This window comes from Canis aureus, chromosome 19 (genome assembly GCF_053574225.1).
Source record: "Canis aureus isolate CA01 chromosome 19, VMU_Caureus_v.1.0, whole genome shotgun sequence".
Classification (NCBI taxonomy): domain Eukaryota; kingdom Metazoa; phylum Chordata; class Mammalia; order Carnivora; family Canidae; genus Canis; species Canis aureus.
Window position 1 is genome coordinate 2,014,911 of NC_135629.1, and position 19,981 is coordinate 2,034,891.

General features: G+C 42.7%; 1 protein-coding gene across 1 annotated transcript in view; it reads left to right on the plus strand.

The window, feature by feature from the left end:
- Positions 1 to 19,981, plus strand: part of CHCHD6 (coiled-coil-helix-coiled-coil-helix domain containing 6) — a 248,580-nt gene that overhangs the window by 113,862 nt on the left and 114,737 nt on the right. The window contains exon 5 of the mRNA XM_077857577.1: positions 16,987 to 17,070. Within this exon, the coding sequence (XP_077713703.1) occupies positions 16,987 to 17,070 (84 nt within the window). The remainder of the gene's footprint in view (positions 1 to 16,986; positions 17,071 to 19,981) is intronic.

The window sequence follows — 19,981 nt, forward strand, 5'->3', positions numbered from 1 at the left end:
CTGTGTGTCCTGTTGTCTGTTCTGTTCTTCCCATGCCTCGAGCGTGTTGCATTCATTCCTATATAGGAGCCTTCACATGTGTGTCTTCTCTGTTGGTAAGGAGCTGCCCCAGGATCTTTGTGGGCCTCCTTCCCTGTCATTTGGCTCTCAGCTCAGTTGTCACCTCTCAGAGGGGCCGTGTGTGGTCACTCTGTTACTTGGTCGTCACCCAATTGCCAGACTGTTTGTTCTCATAGTCCTTCATCAGCGCCCGGGATAACGTTAACTTGTTAGTGTTCATCCGTCTATTCCCATGTTGCGTGTCATTCGTGAGAGTATTCACTCCGAGAATCATCTGGCTATGTGAGCATCTTAGGGCATTCTTGTGGCCGGCTGACTGAACAAACGAAAGGGATCTTTTCAGGGAGAGGCAAAGGCCATAGCAGGGATTATGCAGAACATCCGAGCCAGGAGACATTATCTGTGAGGTGGGAGGTGTTGGCTGCACCAGGCGGGCTACTGAGACCAAGGGCTCCACTGCTTGCTCCAGGGAATCCTCTGTCACAGAGGATGGCTGTGGCAGGTGTGGCCGCGGGAGTCAGTGGTCCTGTCCACAGCAGAAGCTTTCATCCACACACTTGGCTGAGGCCCAATTTTCTATTTTTTCCTGTGGAAGTCAAAATGTTTTTTATGTAAAGTTTCCAGTTTTGTAAATACTGGTGACAGGTTTAGTTACAACCAAACCAAACCAAAACTACCTAACAGAATAAAATAGGATCTTGCAGTTCCTGGGCCACTAGCTTGACTTTCCTTTTTTGACTCGTTCTTCCAGCCATTCAGCAAATGCTTGGTGACCCTAACTGAGTTCAAAGCTTCAGATATGCAGATGAAAGTTTGCTGTCTTCAGGGGGTTCATGATCCCTGAGAGGGACATATGAGTGCTCCAATGCAATGCTGAATGATAAGACCAGGACAGGAGGGCCCCTTGGCCAACCAGAGGAGATTGGCCAGTTGCTTGGGGTATTCACCATATAGGAGGGTGCCATGTGGTTCATTGTTGCTCTGTGCAGAAGTGGGCTTCCTCCTGCCCACCCCCTTCTCTTGCCACTCCACCACTAAAGGGAATTTTGTATCGGGGGGCGGGGGGAATTGTGTATCAGTTTCCAAACCTTACCATTCCTGTGCCCTAGGACTCCATTAGAATGCAGAGGTGATACTGGGATATCTTACGACAGGCTTGCTTGGAAAGATTATACCAGGTAGGACTTTATTACTCTGGGAGATGAGGCCCATTTACTTTCATATTTTAGCTCTCCTATGTACTGATGGGTAACCTGATTACTCTGTGCCTCATTTTTCTTGCCTTGTAAGTGGGTTTAATAATAGTTCTCTACCTTACTTGCTGTTGTGTAAATTAAAGGAGCACTTAAGTAATTATTTATTAACTGTTAATAAATGCTCACTGCTGCTTTTATTGATTTGTCCCTGCTTGTTTCATGAGACTTCTCTGATCCTTCTTTTTGTTATAACCAAGATTGTACTTTTTACACGATATGTAGGTGTCTCTAGGAGGAAGTAAGGCTGCAGAGCTTGTGGTACTTACTGGATCAAACATGTCATGTACAGAGTTAATTGGCATCAAGCATTTTCCACTGTCCCCTCCCCTATGGTCTTGTTCTTTCCTTACTTGAGCTATATGGAGTCAGCAAGCTTTGGTTGCCTCAGAAGCCATCTGTCCTATGATCTGTCGTACCTTAATCCTCTGTTCTCTTGTTCTCCGGGTGTGGACACCATGACCATGCTAGAGATGGAGAGACCGGGGTCTCAGCACTGCAGCCTGTGAGTTGAGATTGGGAAAGAAACAACCTGAGCAGATACCAGCCTTCAGAATGAGACCATTTTCATGCAGCTCTTCCTGGTAATAAAAGGAAATGGGGGCTGCAGAGAGAGCCTATGATATTTTGGCAGATGGTCTTGTAATAGAATGTTTTTTCAAAGTTTTCTGTGAGGCATCAGTGACTCTTAGAAAATGTGCATTGAGTAATGAGGAACAAACGTGGCTTTGAGCACTCCCTCTCCATGGTGCATTGCTGTGTTGCCATCTCTTTTCTGGCATAATAGGTGGTTTCCAAACATGAGAATGGTAATCCCAGAGAAGTGGCCTCTCCGGACTTCTCACGGACTCTTGGGAGCTTGGACGTGGTTCTGGAGTGAGCAGCGCCTCTGCAGCTCTGACCCTGCCCATTCTCCTCCTGGGCTCTGGCCTGGCCGGGAGCCATGGGATAGTAATGAAGCAATGCCTACAGTTCTGCCTTGCTATGGTGAGCTGCAGCCCCTCTCTTGAACCGTGCTGAGCTTGTGGAACAGTGTGTACCTGTATATGCTAGGTTGTGGAAGGAAGGCAGGGCTGGATTCTTAGGGGCTAGTTTCTCCTTCAGACCCAGAGCAGATACACACAGGCATTCCTGGGACCCCTACATCAGGGCAACATTGCAACAAGCTCTTATGGCAACCCTGTGAAGCTACCTGGGTTCAGACAGATCAAGCATCCCATCTGCTGCCTCTTGGCAAATAATTATTAGAGTCAGAATTTGAACCCAAGGCTCTTAACCATCCCAATGTACTGTATATTCTTAAAGGTTAGCATCTCTTGGAATGCCTGGATGGCTCAGTCAGTTAAGTGTCTACCTTTGGCTCAGGTCATGATCCCTGGGATTGAGCCCTCCATTGGGCTCTCTGCTCAGCAGGAAGTCTGCTTCTCCCTCTGCCCCTGCCCCCCACCCCCCCACTCCACTCATGCACTCTTTTTCAAAGAAATAAATAAAATCATTTTTTAAAAAAGGTTAGTATCTCTCCCTTCCCCAAATCAACTTCCCACTATCCTTTGTTTTATATTTTTTAGCAAATATTTCCTGCATGACACTGGGGGTAAAGCAGTAAATGCAGCATAGCCCCCACAGCCTCCAAGAACTTACAGTCTAAAAGGGGTACAAGATAGTAAACAGACAAGCAGACACACAATTTGTCTTGTTGGAACATATCTCTGTACATACACAAGTATATACACATCTCATGTTGGCATCTGGTGAGACTTGGCAGTTTATGTAAGCATATAAATGTGCTAGATACCGTAGCGGCTATGTAAACATGCATAGCTATATGTACAGATGACACATGTAAATACAAGGTGTGCTGTCATATCATCTTCACCATATAGGTAGGGGTTCCCATTTTCAGGCCAGCAACCTGAGGGAGGGGCCTTGTTTCTCTCCTCTTCCCTCGCATTTCATCAGTCAGTCTCCTGTTGGGTCCGCTTTCCCACCACGACCTGGCTCCATTGAGGTCCTCATCATCTGATTACTGCATCAGCTTCAAACTGGTCTTCTGACCTCAGGATTTTTTTTCTTAATATTTTGATAACTTTATTTCAGTATAATTGGTTTTTTTTTTGTGATCCTCTGTATTTTAAAGATTTTATTTATTTATTCACGAGAGACACACAGAGAGATAGAGGCAGACACAGGTAGAGGGAGAAGCAGGCTCCATGCAGGGAGCCCAACGTGGGACTTGATCCTGGGTCTCCAGGATCACCCGCTGAAGGCGTTGCTAAACCTCTGAGCCACTAGGGCTGCCCGATCCTCTGTATTTTTAGCATCTTTATTAATATATAACTCATATACCATAATATCAGTCATTTAAAATATACAATTCAGTGGTTTTTAGTATATTCACTGAGCTGTGCAACCATCACCACAAACTAAGCTTAGAACATTTTCATCATCCCTTGAAGAAACATTGTACCCCTGAGTCAGTCCACATTCTCCCCTCCCCAGAGCCCTGGGGAGCCACTAATCTGCTTTCTATGTCTGTGGATGTGCCTACTCTGGCTATTTCATAAAAATGGACTCATGTAATATGTGGCCTTTTGTGTCTGGCTTCTTTCATTGGTTTAAAGTTTTCAAAATTCATATTATTATACATATCAGCACTTTGATCATTTTATGCCTGAATAATATTCCATTGTGTGGTTATACCATATTTTAAAAATCCATTCATCAATTGATGGACATTTAGGAGCTGAGAATGGAGGAAATGGGGAAAGATTGCTAATGGAAATGGAGTTTTCTGGGGGTGATAAAATGTTTTGGAATTAGATAGTGGTGATGTTTGCACAGCCTAGTGAATATACTAAAAACCATGGAATCGTAGATTTTAGAAGGGTGAGTTTTATGGTATGTGAAATATGTATCAATAGAAAAATCCAAAACCATTTTTTAGAAGGAAGACAGTTACTGTAGATAGACATATGAAGAAGGAAGACATTCAGGACTAATGAGGGAAAAGGAACATTGATGTGTGGCTTAGGTGAGCAGGAAGTTGACATATAACATCTCAGAGCACCTTGGTATCAATGCAGGTGCAGATATCTCAAAATTATATTTGTCTTTGAGATTTACCTTTTACATGAAAAACCTGTTATCTTAATAGTGGGAGGTGTGTTTTCTTTTTTGATTAGATATTTAATAAGAACCCTTTTACTGTCATGCTAATCATTCTTGGTTGCCATTTATTATTATTTTTAACTATGGTATACCAGTATACTGCATTTAATGCTTTATGTGCATAATCTCATTTGACTTCACAGCAGCCTCATGGGCTGTAGATGGTGCTAATCTCCCCATTGTACAGGTTGGGAAACTCCATTTTATTTAGATAAGTTCCGACTGGACCAAAGTCACTAGGTAGGAAGTAGTGGATCTAGTATTCAAGTTTAGTTTCTTTCTACCTCTGAAGCCAGCCCCCTAAACCACTATCTTAGATCATCTTTTAGAATTAGAGTACATTATCATTAATTTAAAGGAAGGGTGTGGTACATAATTTAGACCCATCATGGATCTTGGAGCATCTTCGAAGTGCCATTATAATCATCATTTATCTTTTTACAGGTGTGATGTAGTAGTACCTTGTTACTCAAAGTAACATGACCTAGGAGCTTAGTAGAAATGTGTAATCTTGGGCTCATCTCAGACCTGTAATTCAGAATCTTTATTTATCAAAATCAGAGGTGAGTCTTATGTGCTTTCAATATTTGAGAAGCACTGTTTTAATACATGATCTTAGAAGCATCCAATTTGATGATCAGCCAGTGATTTGACATTATTAAAACACACAGTTCAGGAGGAGAGGATGTGGTCCCAAAATGTTGTGTGGTTGGTGAACTGGGAGTCAGGAAACCCATGTTCATCACCCTACATCTGGGTGACCTGGAGCAAGTCACTTAATCTGAGTCATTTTATTCATACATGAAATATTAAGTTTTTTGTCTCAGTTTTTTTTTTTAAAGAAAGCACTTAAAGCTATCAACTTACCTCTCAGATACTTTATTAGCTATGTCACACTTTTTGTTTTAAATGTAGAACTTTAATTTTTTAATTTTGAAATTTCTATTGTTATTTTTGCTTAGCCTATGAGTTATATTTAGGAAAGCATATTACTAAACCCATTTTTAACTGTCTTTTTATTATTGATTTGTAATTATAATTTCATCAGAGAAGTGGTCTGTATGTTGTTAATTTATTTTTGTGGGTGTGTCTTTAGAAGGATGATTTTTTAAAAATTTTTATTTATTTATGATAGTCACACACAGAGAGAGAGAGAGAGAGAGAGAGAGAGAGAGGCAGAGACACAGGCAGAGGGAGAAGCAGGCTCCATGCACCGGGAACCCGACGTGGGATTCGATCCCGGGCATTCAGGATCACGCCCTGGGCCAAAGGCAGGCACCAAACCGCTGCGCCACCCAGGGATCCCTAGAAGGATGATTTTTACAAGTGTTCCACTCAACTCTAAAAAGAATATAAATATTCAAGTTTATTAGATCAATTTTGTTAATCTTAGTATTCAAATCTTCTAAGTCTATATTAACTTCTTTGCAATATTAAAGGAAAAGTGTTCAGTATTTCACCAATAAGTATGATGATCTCTAGGTTTTGTATACATGCCTCTTCATCAAGCTAAGGAAATTTCCTTCTGTTACTGGTTTATTCAAAGTTTTTTTCATAAATGGTATTTATTTTTGCCAAATACTTTTCCTGAGTCTATTTGAAATGACCACATGATTTTCCTCCTTTTGTTAATGTGGTGAGTATGTTGATTGATTTTTACATGTTAAAGGAACCTTGGACTCCTGGCATACATCCTGGTTGAGCATGGGATATTATTTTTTTTTACATATCAATGGCATTGATTTGCTAATTATTTTTTGGTTAAAGATTTTTACATCTCTTTTCTTAAGTAATGCTGGTCTGTAAATTTCTTTTCTTGTAATGCCCTTGTTTGGTTTGCTGTTATAATTTAATAGTCTCATAAAATGCATTGGACAGTGTTCCTCCTCTTCTGTTGCTAGAAGAGTTTAGAAATGGTATGGTTTCTTCCTTAAATATTTGATAGAATTAACTAATCGGTGTGAAGTCATCTGGGCAGCAAAATTATTTGAGGTAAGGTTTTTAAAAAATTTGCTTTATTTTGTAAATAAGGGGGAAATTATATTAAGCTTATCACAGGTATACAGTTCACACATTTCTATTAAAGCATTTATCACATTGTATTTATTGGTTATTTTGGTAATTAAACTTAATGGAGGGCAGCCCGGGTGGCTCAGTGGTTTAGTGCTGCCTTCAGCCCATGGTGTGATCCTGGAGACCCGGGATGGAGTCCCATGTCAGGCTCCCTGTGTGGAGCCTGCTTCTCGCTCTGCCTGTGTCTCTGCCTCTCTCTCTGTCTCTCTGTGTTTCATGAATAAATAAATAAAATCTTTTAAAAAAATAAAATAAACAATGGATCTGTAAGTTTATAGTTTTTAACTCATCCAGAAATTTTTCATTCATTGTTCTTCAAATATTCAGATACTTTCCTTCTCCCCTTCTCCTTTCCGCAGGTATCCAATTATATATGTGTTACTAGTTGATACTGAAATTGTTCCATTGGTCACTGAGGTAGTATTCAGTTTTTCAGCCTTTATAGGATTTTACATTTCAGCTCACAAATTTCTCTTGGGTTCTTTTTAATAGTTCCCACTTATCTCATTATGTTCACATTTTCCTTTAAATCCTTGAAAGTATTTATCATACCTATTTTGGAGTCCTATGCTAATTCAATCATCTCTGTCATTTCCAAGTCTAAAGAAAAGGACTAAATTTCCTCCTGGTTAGGAGTCATGGATTCTTGGGGATCCCTGGGTGGCTCAGCGGTTTAGCGCCTGCCTTTGGCCCAGGGCGTGAGACTGGAGTCGCCGGATCAAGTCCTGCATCGGGCTCCCCGCATGGAGCCTGCCTCTCCCTCTGCCTGTGTCTCTGCCTCTCTCTCTCTGTCTCTGTGTGTCTGTCTCTCATGAATAAATAAATAAAATCTTTAAAAGAAAAAAAGTCATGGATTCTTGAGTAATAGGTTTAATTTCTAAACATTTGAGGATTCTTCTGGGGATCTTGCTGTTCTTAATTTCTAATTTAATAATTTTGTGATCATAGTGGATACTTTGTTTTATTTCATCTGTTTAAATTTCTTGTAGCCCAAAGTAAGGTCTATGTCCACTTAGGAAGAATGTGTGTATCTACAGTTGTTGCAAGTATTCTATAATGTCAATTAGGTCATGTTGGATGATAATATTGTTCATGTCGTTCTTATCTTTGTTGATATTTCATCTGGTTCTATCAATATTTTAAGAGAGGGATGTTAAAGTCTTTAACCATGGGTTTGTTTATATTCTTTAGTCTGTCAAATTTTTATGTTTGAGAGTTTTGTTATTAGATACACATTTATAATTGTTATTTTTTCTTGAATAATTGTCTCCTTTGATTATGAACTGTTCCTCTTTATATCTGGTAATATCTTTTTGAATGCTCCCTTATTTAATATTATAACTACATCAGCTTTCTTATACTTAGTGTTTGCATGATATATCTTTTTCCCATTCTTTTTTGAAACCTCTTTGTGCCTTAATATTTAAGATTTTTTTTTTAAAGATTTTATTTATTTGGGCCACCCTGGTGGCTCAGCGGTTTAATGCTGCCTTCAGCCCAGGGTGTGATCCTGGAGACCTAGGATCGAGTCCCATGTCAGGCTCCCGGCTTGAAGCCTGCTTCTCCCTCTGCCTGTGTCTCTGCCTCTATCTGTGTCTCTCATGAATAAATAAATAAAATATTTTTAAAAATAAGATTTTATTTATTCATGAGAGACACAGAGAGAGAGGCAGAGACATAGGCAGAGGAAGAAACAGGCTCCATGTGGAGAACCTGATGAGATTCGATCCTAGGACCCCGAGATCACAACATAAACCAAAGGCAGACGGTCAACCACTGAGCCACCCAGGTGCCCCATGAGATGTTTTTTTTTTTTTTTTAATAACATATAGTTAGGGTTTTGCCTTTCACTGGTCAGTATGGTAGGCAGAACAGTATCCCTCCAAAGATCCCTCTTAATTTCCAAAACCTATGAATATGTTCCTTTGCATGGTAAAAAGGACTTTGCAGATGTGACTAAGTTAAGGATATATGATGAGATATTATCTTATATTACCCAGATGGGTCCAATGTAATCTCAAGGGCCTTTATCAAAGAAAAAGGAATGTAGGAGATTCAGAGAAGGAGGTGTGATGATGGTAGCAGAGGTCAGGGTAACATGGGGTCATGAGTCAAGAAATGGGGCAGCCTCTAGAAGCTGGAAAGGCAAGGAAATAGATTCTTTCCTAGAGCATCCAGAAAGATACAGTCCTGCCAACTCCATGATTTTAGCCAAGTAAGACTTGTATGATACTTCTGATCTCTAGAAACGTAGAGAATAGATGTGTATTAAGCCACTAAGTTTTTGGTAATTTCTTACAACCACAAATAGGAAATTAATAGAGGGTGTTAAATCTGTTTGTTTAATATGGTTATTGATATGACTGAATTTAAATCTGCCATCCTGATGTTTGATTTCTGTTTGTTCTGTTTTATTCCTCCATTGCTCTTTTCATGTAGGTTTTTTGAGGGAGAGGGTAGAGATGAATCAGTATATTTTAAGAATTCCATTTTATCCACCCAGTTGACTCTGTATTTGTGACCTCTTTTGTTACTTTTTTAGAGGTTGCTCTAGAAATTACTTGTTTTTCAAACTTAAGACTGTATTCAAAAAGTCCATTACTTCAGGAATTATTTAAGAACTTTACAAAAGCATTCTACTTGAGGTTTTTCTGAGCTTCTCAGATCTTGTATTTGTAGTCTTTAACTTTGGAAGTTCTTGGCCTTTTTCTCTTCATTCTTTTGCCCCATTTTCCTCTTTTCTTACTAGGACTCCAATTAATATACACTATACCATTTGATATTGTCCTGTAGATCTTGAGTGCCCTGTTCAATTTTATTTTTCATGCTTTATCTCTTCGTGTTTCAATTTGTATAATTTAATGACTTGTTTCTAAACTCACTGATTCTTCTGCTCTGTTCAGTCTTCTAATAAACCTATGATTTCATGCTATACTATGTTAGAAATTCATTTTTAGCATTTCCATTTGGTTGTATTTTATAGATTTGTATAGTGTTAGTGAAAATGGTGGAATAAGGACCTCTGAATATTCTTCCTTCCATAAAAGCAATGAAAATGCTCAGAGTCAATTTTTTTTTTTTTAACAGAACTCTGAAAATTAACCAAAGCTTACAGCAATCCAGGAGCGTTTGTTCAAGAAAAATGATGAATCTCAGTAAGAACAGTTATCTTCATGGGATTTTAAATAGTCTTATTCTCATTCTTCTTTCCCCCAACTAAGCAGTAACTTTGAAAACCAACAGCCACAGTCATGGTAAAAACAGCAGCCTGGCAACCACTGGATGGAGCAGAGAAGGATTGAAGTTCTTTAAAGTCCCATGCCTAGAGAGTTGTCATTATTTTTCCTGTCTGGTGGTTTCTGGAAGAACCTACTTGCAAGGCTGTTGTTATTTGACATGACTCAGAGGTTATCCAGCAAAAACATCCTTTCCTAGGAGGCATTTTTCAAAAACAACCAGAGGCAATTGTTGAACACCATGGCTGCTTAAGGAGGTGCATAACAATTTGGGCAAATAGGGCAACCCAAAAGCTTAAAAAAAAAACTACCCACAGCTAAGATCATACTCAATGGTAAAAAGCTGAGAACTTTTACTTTAAGATGAAGAACAAGACAAGGATGTCCATTGTCACCACTTTTATTTAACATAGGAAGTCCTAGCTGCAGCTATCAGACAAGTAAAGGAAATAAAAGGCATCCAAATCGGTAAAGAAGTAAAACGTTCACTGTTTGCAGACGACATTCCACATAGAAAGCCCTAAAGACTCTGCCAGAAAACTGCTAGAACTGATAAATAAATTCAGTAAGGTCACAGGATACAAAATCAATATATAGAAATCTGTGTTTCTATTAACTAATAATGAAGCAGCAGAAAGAGAAATTAAGAAAACAGCTCCATTTACAATTGCACCAAAAATAATAAAATATCTAGGTATAAACTTAACCAAAAAGGGGAAAAAAAATCTATACTCTGAAAACTATAAAAACACTGATGAAAGAAATTGAAAATGATACAAACAAATATAAAGATGTTCCATGCTCCTGGATTGGGAGAATAAATATTGTTAAAATGTCCACACTACCCAAAGCAGTCTACATATTTAATGCAATTGCTATCAAAATACCAACAGCATTTGAAAAAAAAAAAAAAAAAGCTAGATAACAAGATGTTCATAGAAGGCTTTGAAAAGCTCCAACATATTCTTGGGAATCTAGAAGGCCAGATGAATGGGTGGGGCTGTGCACAAGGAAATCTCAAAGAGATTCACAATTAGATCATCATAATCAAACTGTCGAATGCCAAAGTCAAAGAGAGAAGCTTGAAAGTAACAGGATAGAAGCAATCCGTCACATGCAAGAGATCCTCAATAATATTAATAGTTTATTTCTTATCATAAATAATGGAAGCCAGAGAGTGCCCATCTCCCTGTAGAAATTCTCTGTTCACATATCTTGTCTACCTTTCTCTACTAGATTCTTTAACATATTAGTCATAGTTACTTCAAAGTCCCTCTGTGTTACTTGTAACATCTGGACCATTGTTGCATCTGACTGCATTGAGTATTTCTCTTTATGGTAGGTCATTATTTGTGTGCATGTGTATGTGTATGTGTTTACATTTTTGATTGAGTGCTTAACCTTTTGTGTACACAAAACATTAGACACTGCATTATATATGTCCAGTGAAGGTTTTCTTTTCTATGAGATCATTAGTCTGGGGGCTTGGGTGTTTTATAATGGCATATAGTTAGATTTTCTTTTTCTTTCTTTTATCCAAAGTGAGAATCATTTTCTTTTAAGGGTGAGATTAATCAGTTCATGTTTTGTATTTATTATCTATTCCTAAATGAGAAGTTACAAACTTTAGTGGTTTAAAACAATGAAAAACAATAAACATTTACTCCCTCACAATATCTGCAGATTGGGGATCTGGGCACAGCTTACTTGGGTGTCTCTGTCTCAGGGCTACAGTCTCATCTGAGGGTTCAGGTTAGGGCAGCTCTTTTTTCCATGCTCCATTGTGCAGCTGTTGGCAGGGTTTAGTTCCTCACTGACTGTTGGCTGGAGGTCTCCCTCAGTTCTTTACTGTGTGGATGTCTCCATAGGGCAGCTCACAACATGGAAGCTTCCTTCTTTAGTGTGAGCAAGACAGAAATCACTGTTCTTGTAATTGTAAAGTGACATTCTATCCCTTTTTTGCCATATTCTATTCCTTAGAAGTTTGTCACTAGGGGGCGCCTGAGTGGCTCAGTTGGTTGAGTGTCACTCTTGATTTCGGCTCAGGTCATGATCACAGGGGTTGTGAGACAGAGCCCTAGGTCAGCTGGTCAGCTTGTGCTGGGCATAGAGCCTGCTTAAGATTCTCTCTCCCTCTGCCCTCCACCCCAAAAAGTTTGTCACTAGGTGCAGCCCACACTCAAGGGGAGGGCATCACACAAAGACAGGAGTATCAGGACAGGATCATTGGGGACCATCTCAGAGGCTATCTACCACATATATATTGTGATATATATAAGTAAGTCAGCTGACTTATTCCTATAATTTTATTTGGGATTTTCTGTTTATATCCTCTTCTCCTCTTCCCCTCATCTCCTTCAACCGCCCCCCCCTTTCTCCTCATTGCTACATCTTGTTCCCTTCCCCCACCTCATTTTACCCTCCCCTCCCCCACCCACCCTCCTTTGCCTTTTGCTTTAATAGTCCTCTTCCTCCTTCCTCTCTTTTCCCTCCCTTCTCTTCCTCCCCTGCCTCCTCTTTGCCATCCCATTCAGCTCTTCTTCTGAGGTAGTTCTTAGATGCTGGTTGGAGTCTGTCAGTTGGAGTTCCAAGTTTTTCAGCTCCTCTATCATACATTTTATCTTCATCTCCTGCTGCAACATTCTGGATCACATTTATGTACTACTTTCTAATTTGCTAATTTCTGCCTTACTGCCCTCAGTTTAGGGTTTGTCTTAACCATTTTATTTTTTTATTTTGGAGAAATTTACATTTATAATATTTACCTGTTTGGGGGTTTACCTGTTCCAGGTTTGTAATTCCTTCTTTTTAAACCAGGAGTTCATGTATCTTTTGATATCCTTTAACATTCACTTTTAAAATTATTTTTTTATTTATTTTTATTTATTTATGATAGTCACAGAGAGAGAGAGATTGACAGAGACATAGGCAGAGGGAGAAGCAGGCTCCATGCACCGGGAGCCCGACGTGGGATTCGATCCCAGGTCTCCAGGATCGCGCCCTGGGCCAAAGGCAGGCGCTAAACCGCTGCCCCACCCAGGGATCCCACATTCACTTTTAAAATTCTTATCAATTGGAAATTTAAACACTGGCTGAATATTTGATGATGTTAAGGAATTAATATGGAGGAGTATGCAATGGGACTATAGTTTGGTTTTGGAAAATAAACGTCCTTATCTTTTAGAGAAATATATTGAAGTATGTACAGATGATCTGCTGTAAGAAATTTCAGGGTAGGGAGGGGGTGGGGAATGTAGGTGAAACAGGATTTCCTTTAGCTTATAAATTTTGAAGTTTAGTGATGGCTGTCTGACATTTTATTAAATTATTATGTCTTATGCTTAAATGTTTACATAATAAAAAGTTTTTAAAAATCCTTTGTCATGATGTCCCATAAAATTAATTTCATCAGGAGTGAATTCATATTCCAGTTGCTGATTTTTTTGGTAGCTTTCCTAAGCATCACATTTATTCACATATTTGGGATTTGGTTTGCAGGCCCGTTTTGAGTTTTCAAATCATTTTGATTTTTGTCTTATTTTGCTTTGCTTTCTCTCTCAATTTTGTTTCTCCCTGTCTAGTATTTTTCTAGTGGTCTACACCTGCCACCCAAATTCAGAGACCGGTGTTATTGTGGCCTTCTGAGGCCCCTCTCCATGATAGTACTAGTGGTGCTGCAGAGCTGGGACCTGAGCAGGGCAGCTTGATTCATTTGTGGCCTGGGGCTGAGTGGACTGGAGCTTTGGCCTCTGGGCTGAACCTCAGCCCTTCAGGAATGTTTTACATCAGCTTCTTATTCTGGGGAGCCCTAAGTTCCGGGTGGCAAGCCCGACTCCAGTTCCCCTGCTCTGTAGAGCAGGCTTTGTTCCAGCTGCCTCTGCTGACTCCAGACCCAGAGCCCAGCAGGTCTGTGGCTCCAGCCTCACCTACTGTTTTACATTCCTGTTCTGTTGGGCATTTTAATCTTGTTTTTGAACCTACCCATGTCTTTTTGCTCTCCTGTTCGTATATTTTATCTGTTCTTGCTATGTGTTTAGAGCTGGGAAGATGCATCAAAGTATGAACTCACTGTGCTCTCTTGACTGGAGGAAGTCCTTGACTAAATCACTGAAGATTCTTTTCATTCCCCATTCAAAGAGTATAATCCACCAAGTAGATCTTCATAATGGTGATATTTTGCCTTTGTATTGGAGACAGCATACTTTACTCAGTATTTTTTTCCCAGAAGACTGACTTGGTAATCTCCTTAGAGAAAATAACAACCCGCTACCCCACAAGTTACCTCAGCACACATCCCTCTCTAAAATTATCTTATTTTTCTACACACACATTTGTCTCTCCTACTGGGATCTAAGTTCCATGAGAACAGAAACTCTTTCTCATTTCCCTTTTGTATCTGCAACCCCTCTGCGATAGTGTCTGTCATATGGTAGGCACTCAATAATGTTCTGATAAATTACTGGATCAGTCACTGAAACCTGCCTGTGCCTCCTTAATTCCATGGTCATGCTGCGAGGTGCTGCTGCATGGCCTCTTGTGAGTGCTGGGAGGCACGTATTGGACCATGGCAGCTATGCAGAGTGGCCAGTGTTGTCTGAGGCCCACCTTCCATTCATCATAATAGTGTCCTGGAGTCCTTGCACCCAGCCGGGCATTGACAGCCAAGTGTTTGTATCACATTCATTTGCCACACCTCCTTTTCATGTGTTACCTCCTGTCCATTGTTACTCACTGGATTTCATTATAAATCTCAGAGAAGAACAGAGCAGGTAGGTGGTGCCTGTTAGTAGGTGAGGTGGAGGCAATGAGCCTGCCACCTTGCTGGCTTGCTGTGATGGAGCCTATGGCTTTGGGGATGTGCTGAGGCAAACCAGGCCTTCCTCTCACAGAACTTCCGTTGCGGTGGGTGAAACAGACTCCTAGCTCTCTCAACAGTTAATCACTTCCTTACTTGGCATTAGCTTAGTGGTGTTACAAATTGACATGGCTATAAAAGGAGACCTCCATATTCTTAGCATTTCTTCTTGTGTGTGAATAGTCTCTCTGTGGCCTGAGGAAGTGTCAGTGGTTGGGGAGCTTTGCCTGGAGCCTTAGCTCTCTATCCCATTTCTGCAATAGATGTCCATGCTGGCACAGGCCCGGGAACCATGAGCTGACTGTTCCTGGAGCCACTGCCCAGAGGAAGCATCCTGATGTGTCGGCGGGAGGGAGGACAGACAGATGCTTGGAAGAGCCTCCTCATCTACTGCCCCACTGGCCTCAAGTGAATGGCAGCAGAAGAGCCTCATGGCAATTTTGCTTTCAGATGTCAGCTTTCCGGTTGGCTGGGACTCTTGGCCAGAAAATGGCAAGTCTGGAGCCCCGGGAGGTATTCCTGTACTGTCTGCTTCATTGTGTCAGACCAGCTTCTCCTCTGATTGTATTAGGGACTGCTGATGGTTAGGGCCCAGATGGCTGCGGAGGGCCCAGCACAGATTAGCCACACGCCCATTCCTGGGACACTGCCTCGGCATCATGCTTTGAAAAATCCTGTGAGAAATCCCCAGCATTCAGTATCACTGTTTGTATTTAGCTTTCCTGAAGTGTTGGCATTCCAAAGGCATTCCAGAAGCCTTCTTGGCATGTTTAGATATTCTGCAGCAGTCTCAGGAGCCAAGTTTCTGCTCTCTTCTCCATTCTGCAGGTAAGCAGACATGCCCAGGAAAAGGAGAGCAAATTGCTTAAGCTTATGAGCCAGTCAACCCAGGGGCCCAAGCCTTTCCCAGGGGCTGTCACCACTCTGCGCTTGGCTCCTCATCACTGGCCCCTGCTGGGCTTTATAAAGTTTTCATGTCAAGGCAGTAGCATTGCCAAGGAAGTGGGCTTTCAGAACATTGATCCTTCTCCTGCTCAGTCTTTTTGAACAGTTCAAACCCATGTGCTGACACCATAGTGTGGTTTGAAGGAAGCAGCTCAGGACTTGGAGTCACTGAGACATTGTTGACTAGCTCTGTGCTCTTAGGGTCATGATAATTTAGTGACACAGGAGCCTGAAATGAGGCCCTTGTAGGGGGCAGACAGCAATCAGATGGCATTACTTCTCTGAGCCAGCCCTCTGGGGGTCTCAGATCCTGGGTGGGGGCAGGTCCTGGGTCCTTATCCCACAGAGGTGCTGAGAGGCTCCAGGGCCGTGGATGTCCCAGACAAGAGGACACGGCTGTGATGCAGGTATCCCTTGGTGATGCAACCTGCTGTGGTCCCCACCCCACCTTTTCTGCAGGGGTTTCCCTAACCTTTCACACAGCCTGTGGGCAGGCACTTCTGCTGCAGGCTTGTCTATTGTACCTGAGTGAGCTGGAACAGTCACCGAGCTAGTTAAGGGTGGGGCAGTTTCAAGCCCAGGTGTGCTGGCTCCAGGTTGCTTGCCCTGGTTAGCCAAACAAGCCCCTTGGCCAAACTGTAACCTTGAGGGAGGGTCCTCAGCCACATGCACCAGCCAGTCTGTTCCCCTTCAGGTAGGTGAGGGAGCAGCTGTCCTCTCCAGCTCGAGGGTTCTGGGCTTCCAACACCGCTCACCTTTCGGATCCCTGACCCCTGGAGCAGGGAGTTTGCCTTGCCAAAAGAAGGGTATTCTAGCATCCCTGCCTCCGGGGACTCATGTGTGAGTCAGTGGCACGGTCTGGTGCCAGGGGTGAGGACTCTGTGGCCAAGGAACAGCTCTGGTCCTTCTGGGCTGTGTGGCCGTGAGGCCGTGCAGCTCTGCAGTCTGGCCCTGCACCTGCTGGGGTTCAAATCCCAGTTCCTCCCTCACAGCTGTGAGCCGGGATGGTTACATAGCCTCTCCATTTCTTCTCCTACAAGGACATCATAATAATCCTGTCTACCTTTTAGGGGTGTTGTGAGGGTCAGGTGAGAAAGTCTGTGGGAAGCACTTGGACCAGTACTTGGCACATAGGAAGCACTTGGTAGACATCACCGGTCTTCTGTGAAATGACTCTAGCAGCTGTGCAGCTTGAGGTTCTCTGGTGAAGACTAAACACCTCACGGTACATACGTGGCCTGGCCTAACATAGGTTTGAGGCTCCTGGTCACTGCTGCTTGCATGGCCGGTGTCTCTGTGAACAGAGCCCCCGTGCCCCCCGCTCCCCCCCCTGTTCCTCCCCACAGCTCAGCCCAGCTGCTGCTGGCTAATTCAAGCTTTGTTCTCTCCCCACTAGGCCAGGGAGCTGGAGAGCCGGGAGGCAGAGCTGAACCGCCGTGACACCTTCTACAAGGAACAGCTGGGGCGCCTTGAGAAGAAGGTAAGGCTTGGGTCAGCTGCCTTTGGAACCAGAGTCCATCGTGGCTCTGGGGGAGAGAGGAGCCTGCACTCCCAGTTCCCCGTTCACCCCAGCAGCCGGCCCCCTGTGGACCTGCCCTCCTGTGTGTGGCAAGCACCACACCCTCGTCCTTTCCATAAATTGTATTCACAGAGATAATTGGTTTTTAATTTGCCCGCCTTTTGTGAATGTGGCTGGCTGTGCTATAGTGAAAGTGAATTCACCACACTTTCACCACAGGGCGGTGCTGAGACCTAGCCTACCTTTCTTACTTTAGTTAAGCTGCAGTGGATAAAAATAATAATAACGTGAAGTCCTGCTGCACAAATACATTAAAGTTGTATTACTGATTTTCTTCCGGGAGTTGGGCAGATCAAAGTGCACCGTGGCTACACACTCCCTACTTTTCTAGGGATAAGCCTTTGAAATGAATGAGATTCAAAGACATACGTATCATTGTTACTTTTTTTGTTAACACATAGGACTCTTGAAAATTCATTTGGTAACTTGCTTGCTTTTTTTGGGGGGGTGGTTAATTTGTTGATCATGACAGATTTTTCAAAGAAATGGCTTAAACCGTGGAAGGAGATGGTTGGGAGGTTTAAAAATATTGTTCTTCCTCCTGCCTGAGACAGCATGCCAGGCAACCTGAGCCATCAGCTTATTGCAGGCAAATCTTCGAGACTCGTTTGTCATGGTTTTGGAGCTTTGAAATTGACAGTTTGCTCGAGGGGCTTGATTTCCATAGGGGTTTTCTCCTGTGTCATGGCACACTGGAGGCTGGTGGAAATGTGGATATCTGGATTTCCAGGCTGTTGGGGACAAGAGGGATGCTCCCCCTCACTCTGGGGATGCTCCTGTCTGCTTCCTGCCTGCCTCCTGCAGGATGTTTAGGGGACATCCAGAATTCTGATGTGAGCGCACAGCACCGCCGGTCGCAGCGTAGTCCTGAAGGCCAGTGGGACCCCCTGAGCCACTGACAGAGGGGGCCTTAACAAGGAGGGGTTTCCTGGAACGGCGTCCTGCCCAGGTTTGACTATAGCTGTAATGCCAAGGATTATGATTTGAGACCCTGGAAAAGGGTAAAAACATTCCACCAGCCATAGCTCTAATTATCACGGTTGCCCATATGTTCATAAGCGCAGATTTTTTTTGTGTGTGTTGTTATGTGTGCAATTCTCTGGTCTCCTGCTGTGCTTCTCTTGCATTTCTTTCTCTGGGTTTGGCTCCTAGAAGCATGTGTGTATGTGTCTGCTTGGGGTGAAGGGCAGCAGCCTTCCAGCATTTTTCCTGTCTTGAATCTGTTTTCCCCTTGTCACTCTCCTTTCTCATCCCTACTGTAATTCTCCCTCTTCAGCCCGGTTTTCTGCTTTGCTGAAGGAAAGGAAATTCTCCTGGATGAACCCTTCCTTCTCATCTGTTCTTCCCCACTCGCTTGTTCGCTCATCCTACAGGGAAGCCAAACTCCTTACATATGCAGATGTGGGCATATTTTTCTAAAATGAGGTTTTCCTACATGATTGTGAAGTTACTGAATGCTTCCAGAAGGAGGTGCAAAAACATGATCACCTGTCTGGCTCTGAAATACTAGCATTTTGCTGGTGATAATATACAAAAGGAAAGCACCTCCCAAATCCCAGGAACTAGAGATTGGTGAGGCAGACAGGGGTGGGGGTCATGGGGTAAAAGGGGCACTGGAGAGGGGGCGTAAAGAGGCACAGTTCTAAGGCTTAATTGCACCAGTCTTGAGAAAGATTTTCCATCTTCTCCGTGGATAATTTTATTCCCGTAATGGCTGAGAAGATGAAGAACACGGCATCCGACAATCTTTTTTATTAGCTGTTGCTTTTATATAATTCTGCTTTCATTTGTTGAATACTCTCAGACCTTGACATTTTCAGCTTCTGTACACACAGCTTAAGGGCCTTCCAATCAGCAGGCTCCTTTCTTTTCTTTTTTTTTCCCCCCATTTCCTCTTAAGTTTAGAAATTGATGGTGGAAGCCTGTTTAGGGGGAAACTTGGAACAGATGCTGAATCATCCTTGACCACCCAAAATAGTTGGGAGTGTGGCCAGGGGCCAGAAAAGGTTGGAATGGGGAACACAGAGGCCTGGGATTGTGGAGGTGCCATACTTTGTGCACCAGCCTCTTAGCTGGAACCCTGCTGCCCTTCTGCCTGTAGGACACTGTTTCCGAGTGCTGGCCCATTGTGATTGGCAGGGAAATCCTGTGTAGAATCCAGACTCATTTTCAAGGGGAGGAGACATCTTGACCCCTTTGTACCACAGTATTTATTCCCTAGATGATTATTCTTAAGTGTGGAAATCATATTTTGTAAGGCTCCTATGCTTTATAATCTTTCTGAGTAATTGTTCCTCACGCCTACACTGCAAGATCTAAGTGAGTGTTTTTCCTTTCATCACAGAGAGCAGTGAGCTGCTGGGGGCACTAGGGCCTAGTGAGGGTCTTATGGCACCTGGAAGCAAATCCCAGATGTGGTGTTGACACAGGCTGTGAAGCAGGGGCAGCACGTGTTCACAGTGGGCCTGGGCCCACATACAGCAATGTATCACTGCCTTCTGCAGCCATGCTGTCCTTCCTCATGTCTCAGTTTCCTTGTCTACAAAATGGGGGTATGATGGGGTCAGCACCCTGAGGTGCTGATGGGGTCATTAGAGGAGGTGATGCCTGGAAGGTGTTGGCATGTGCAGGTGCCTGGCAAGTGCTGGCTCCTCTCTGTAGTGTGCAGTGGTTATTGGCAATCCTCTTTCAAGTCCTAATGCTTCAGGTTTGGTTTAATGGGTGAATGTGTGTATACGTGCACAGACGTATGTGTGCTGAGATGGATACTATCATTAGCGGTCGGATTGCTCTCTGGGATGTGGAAACCTCC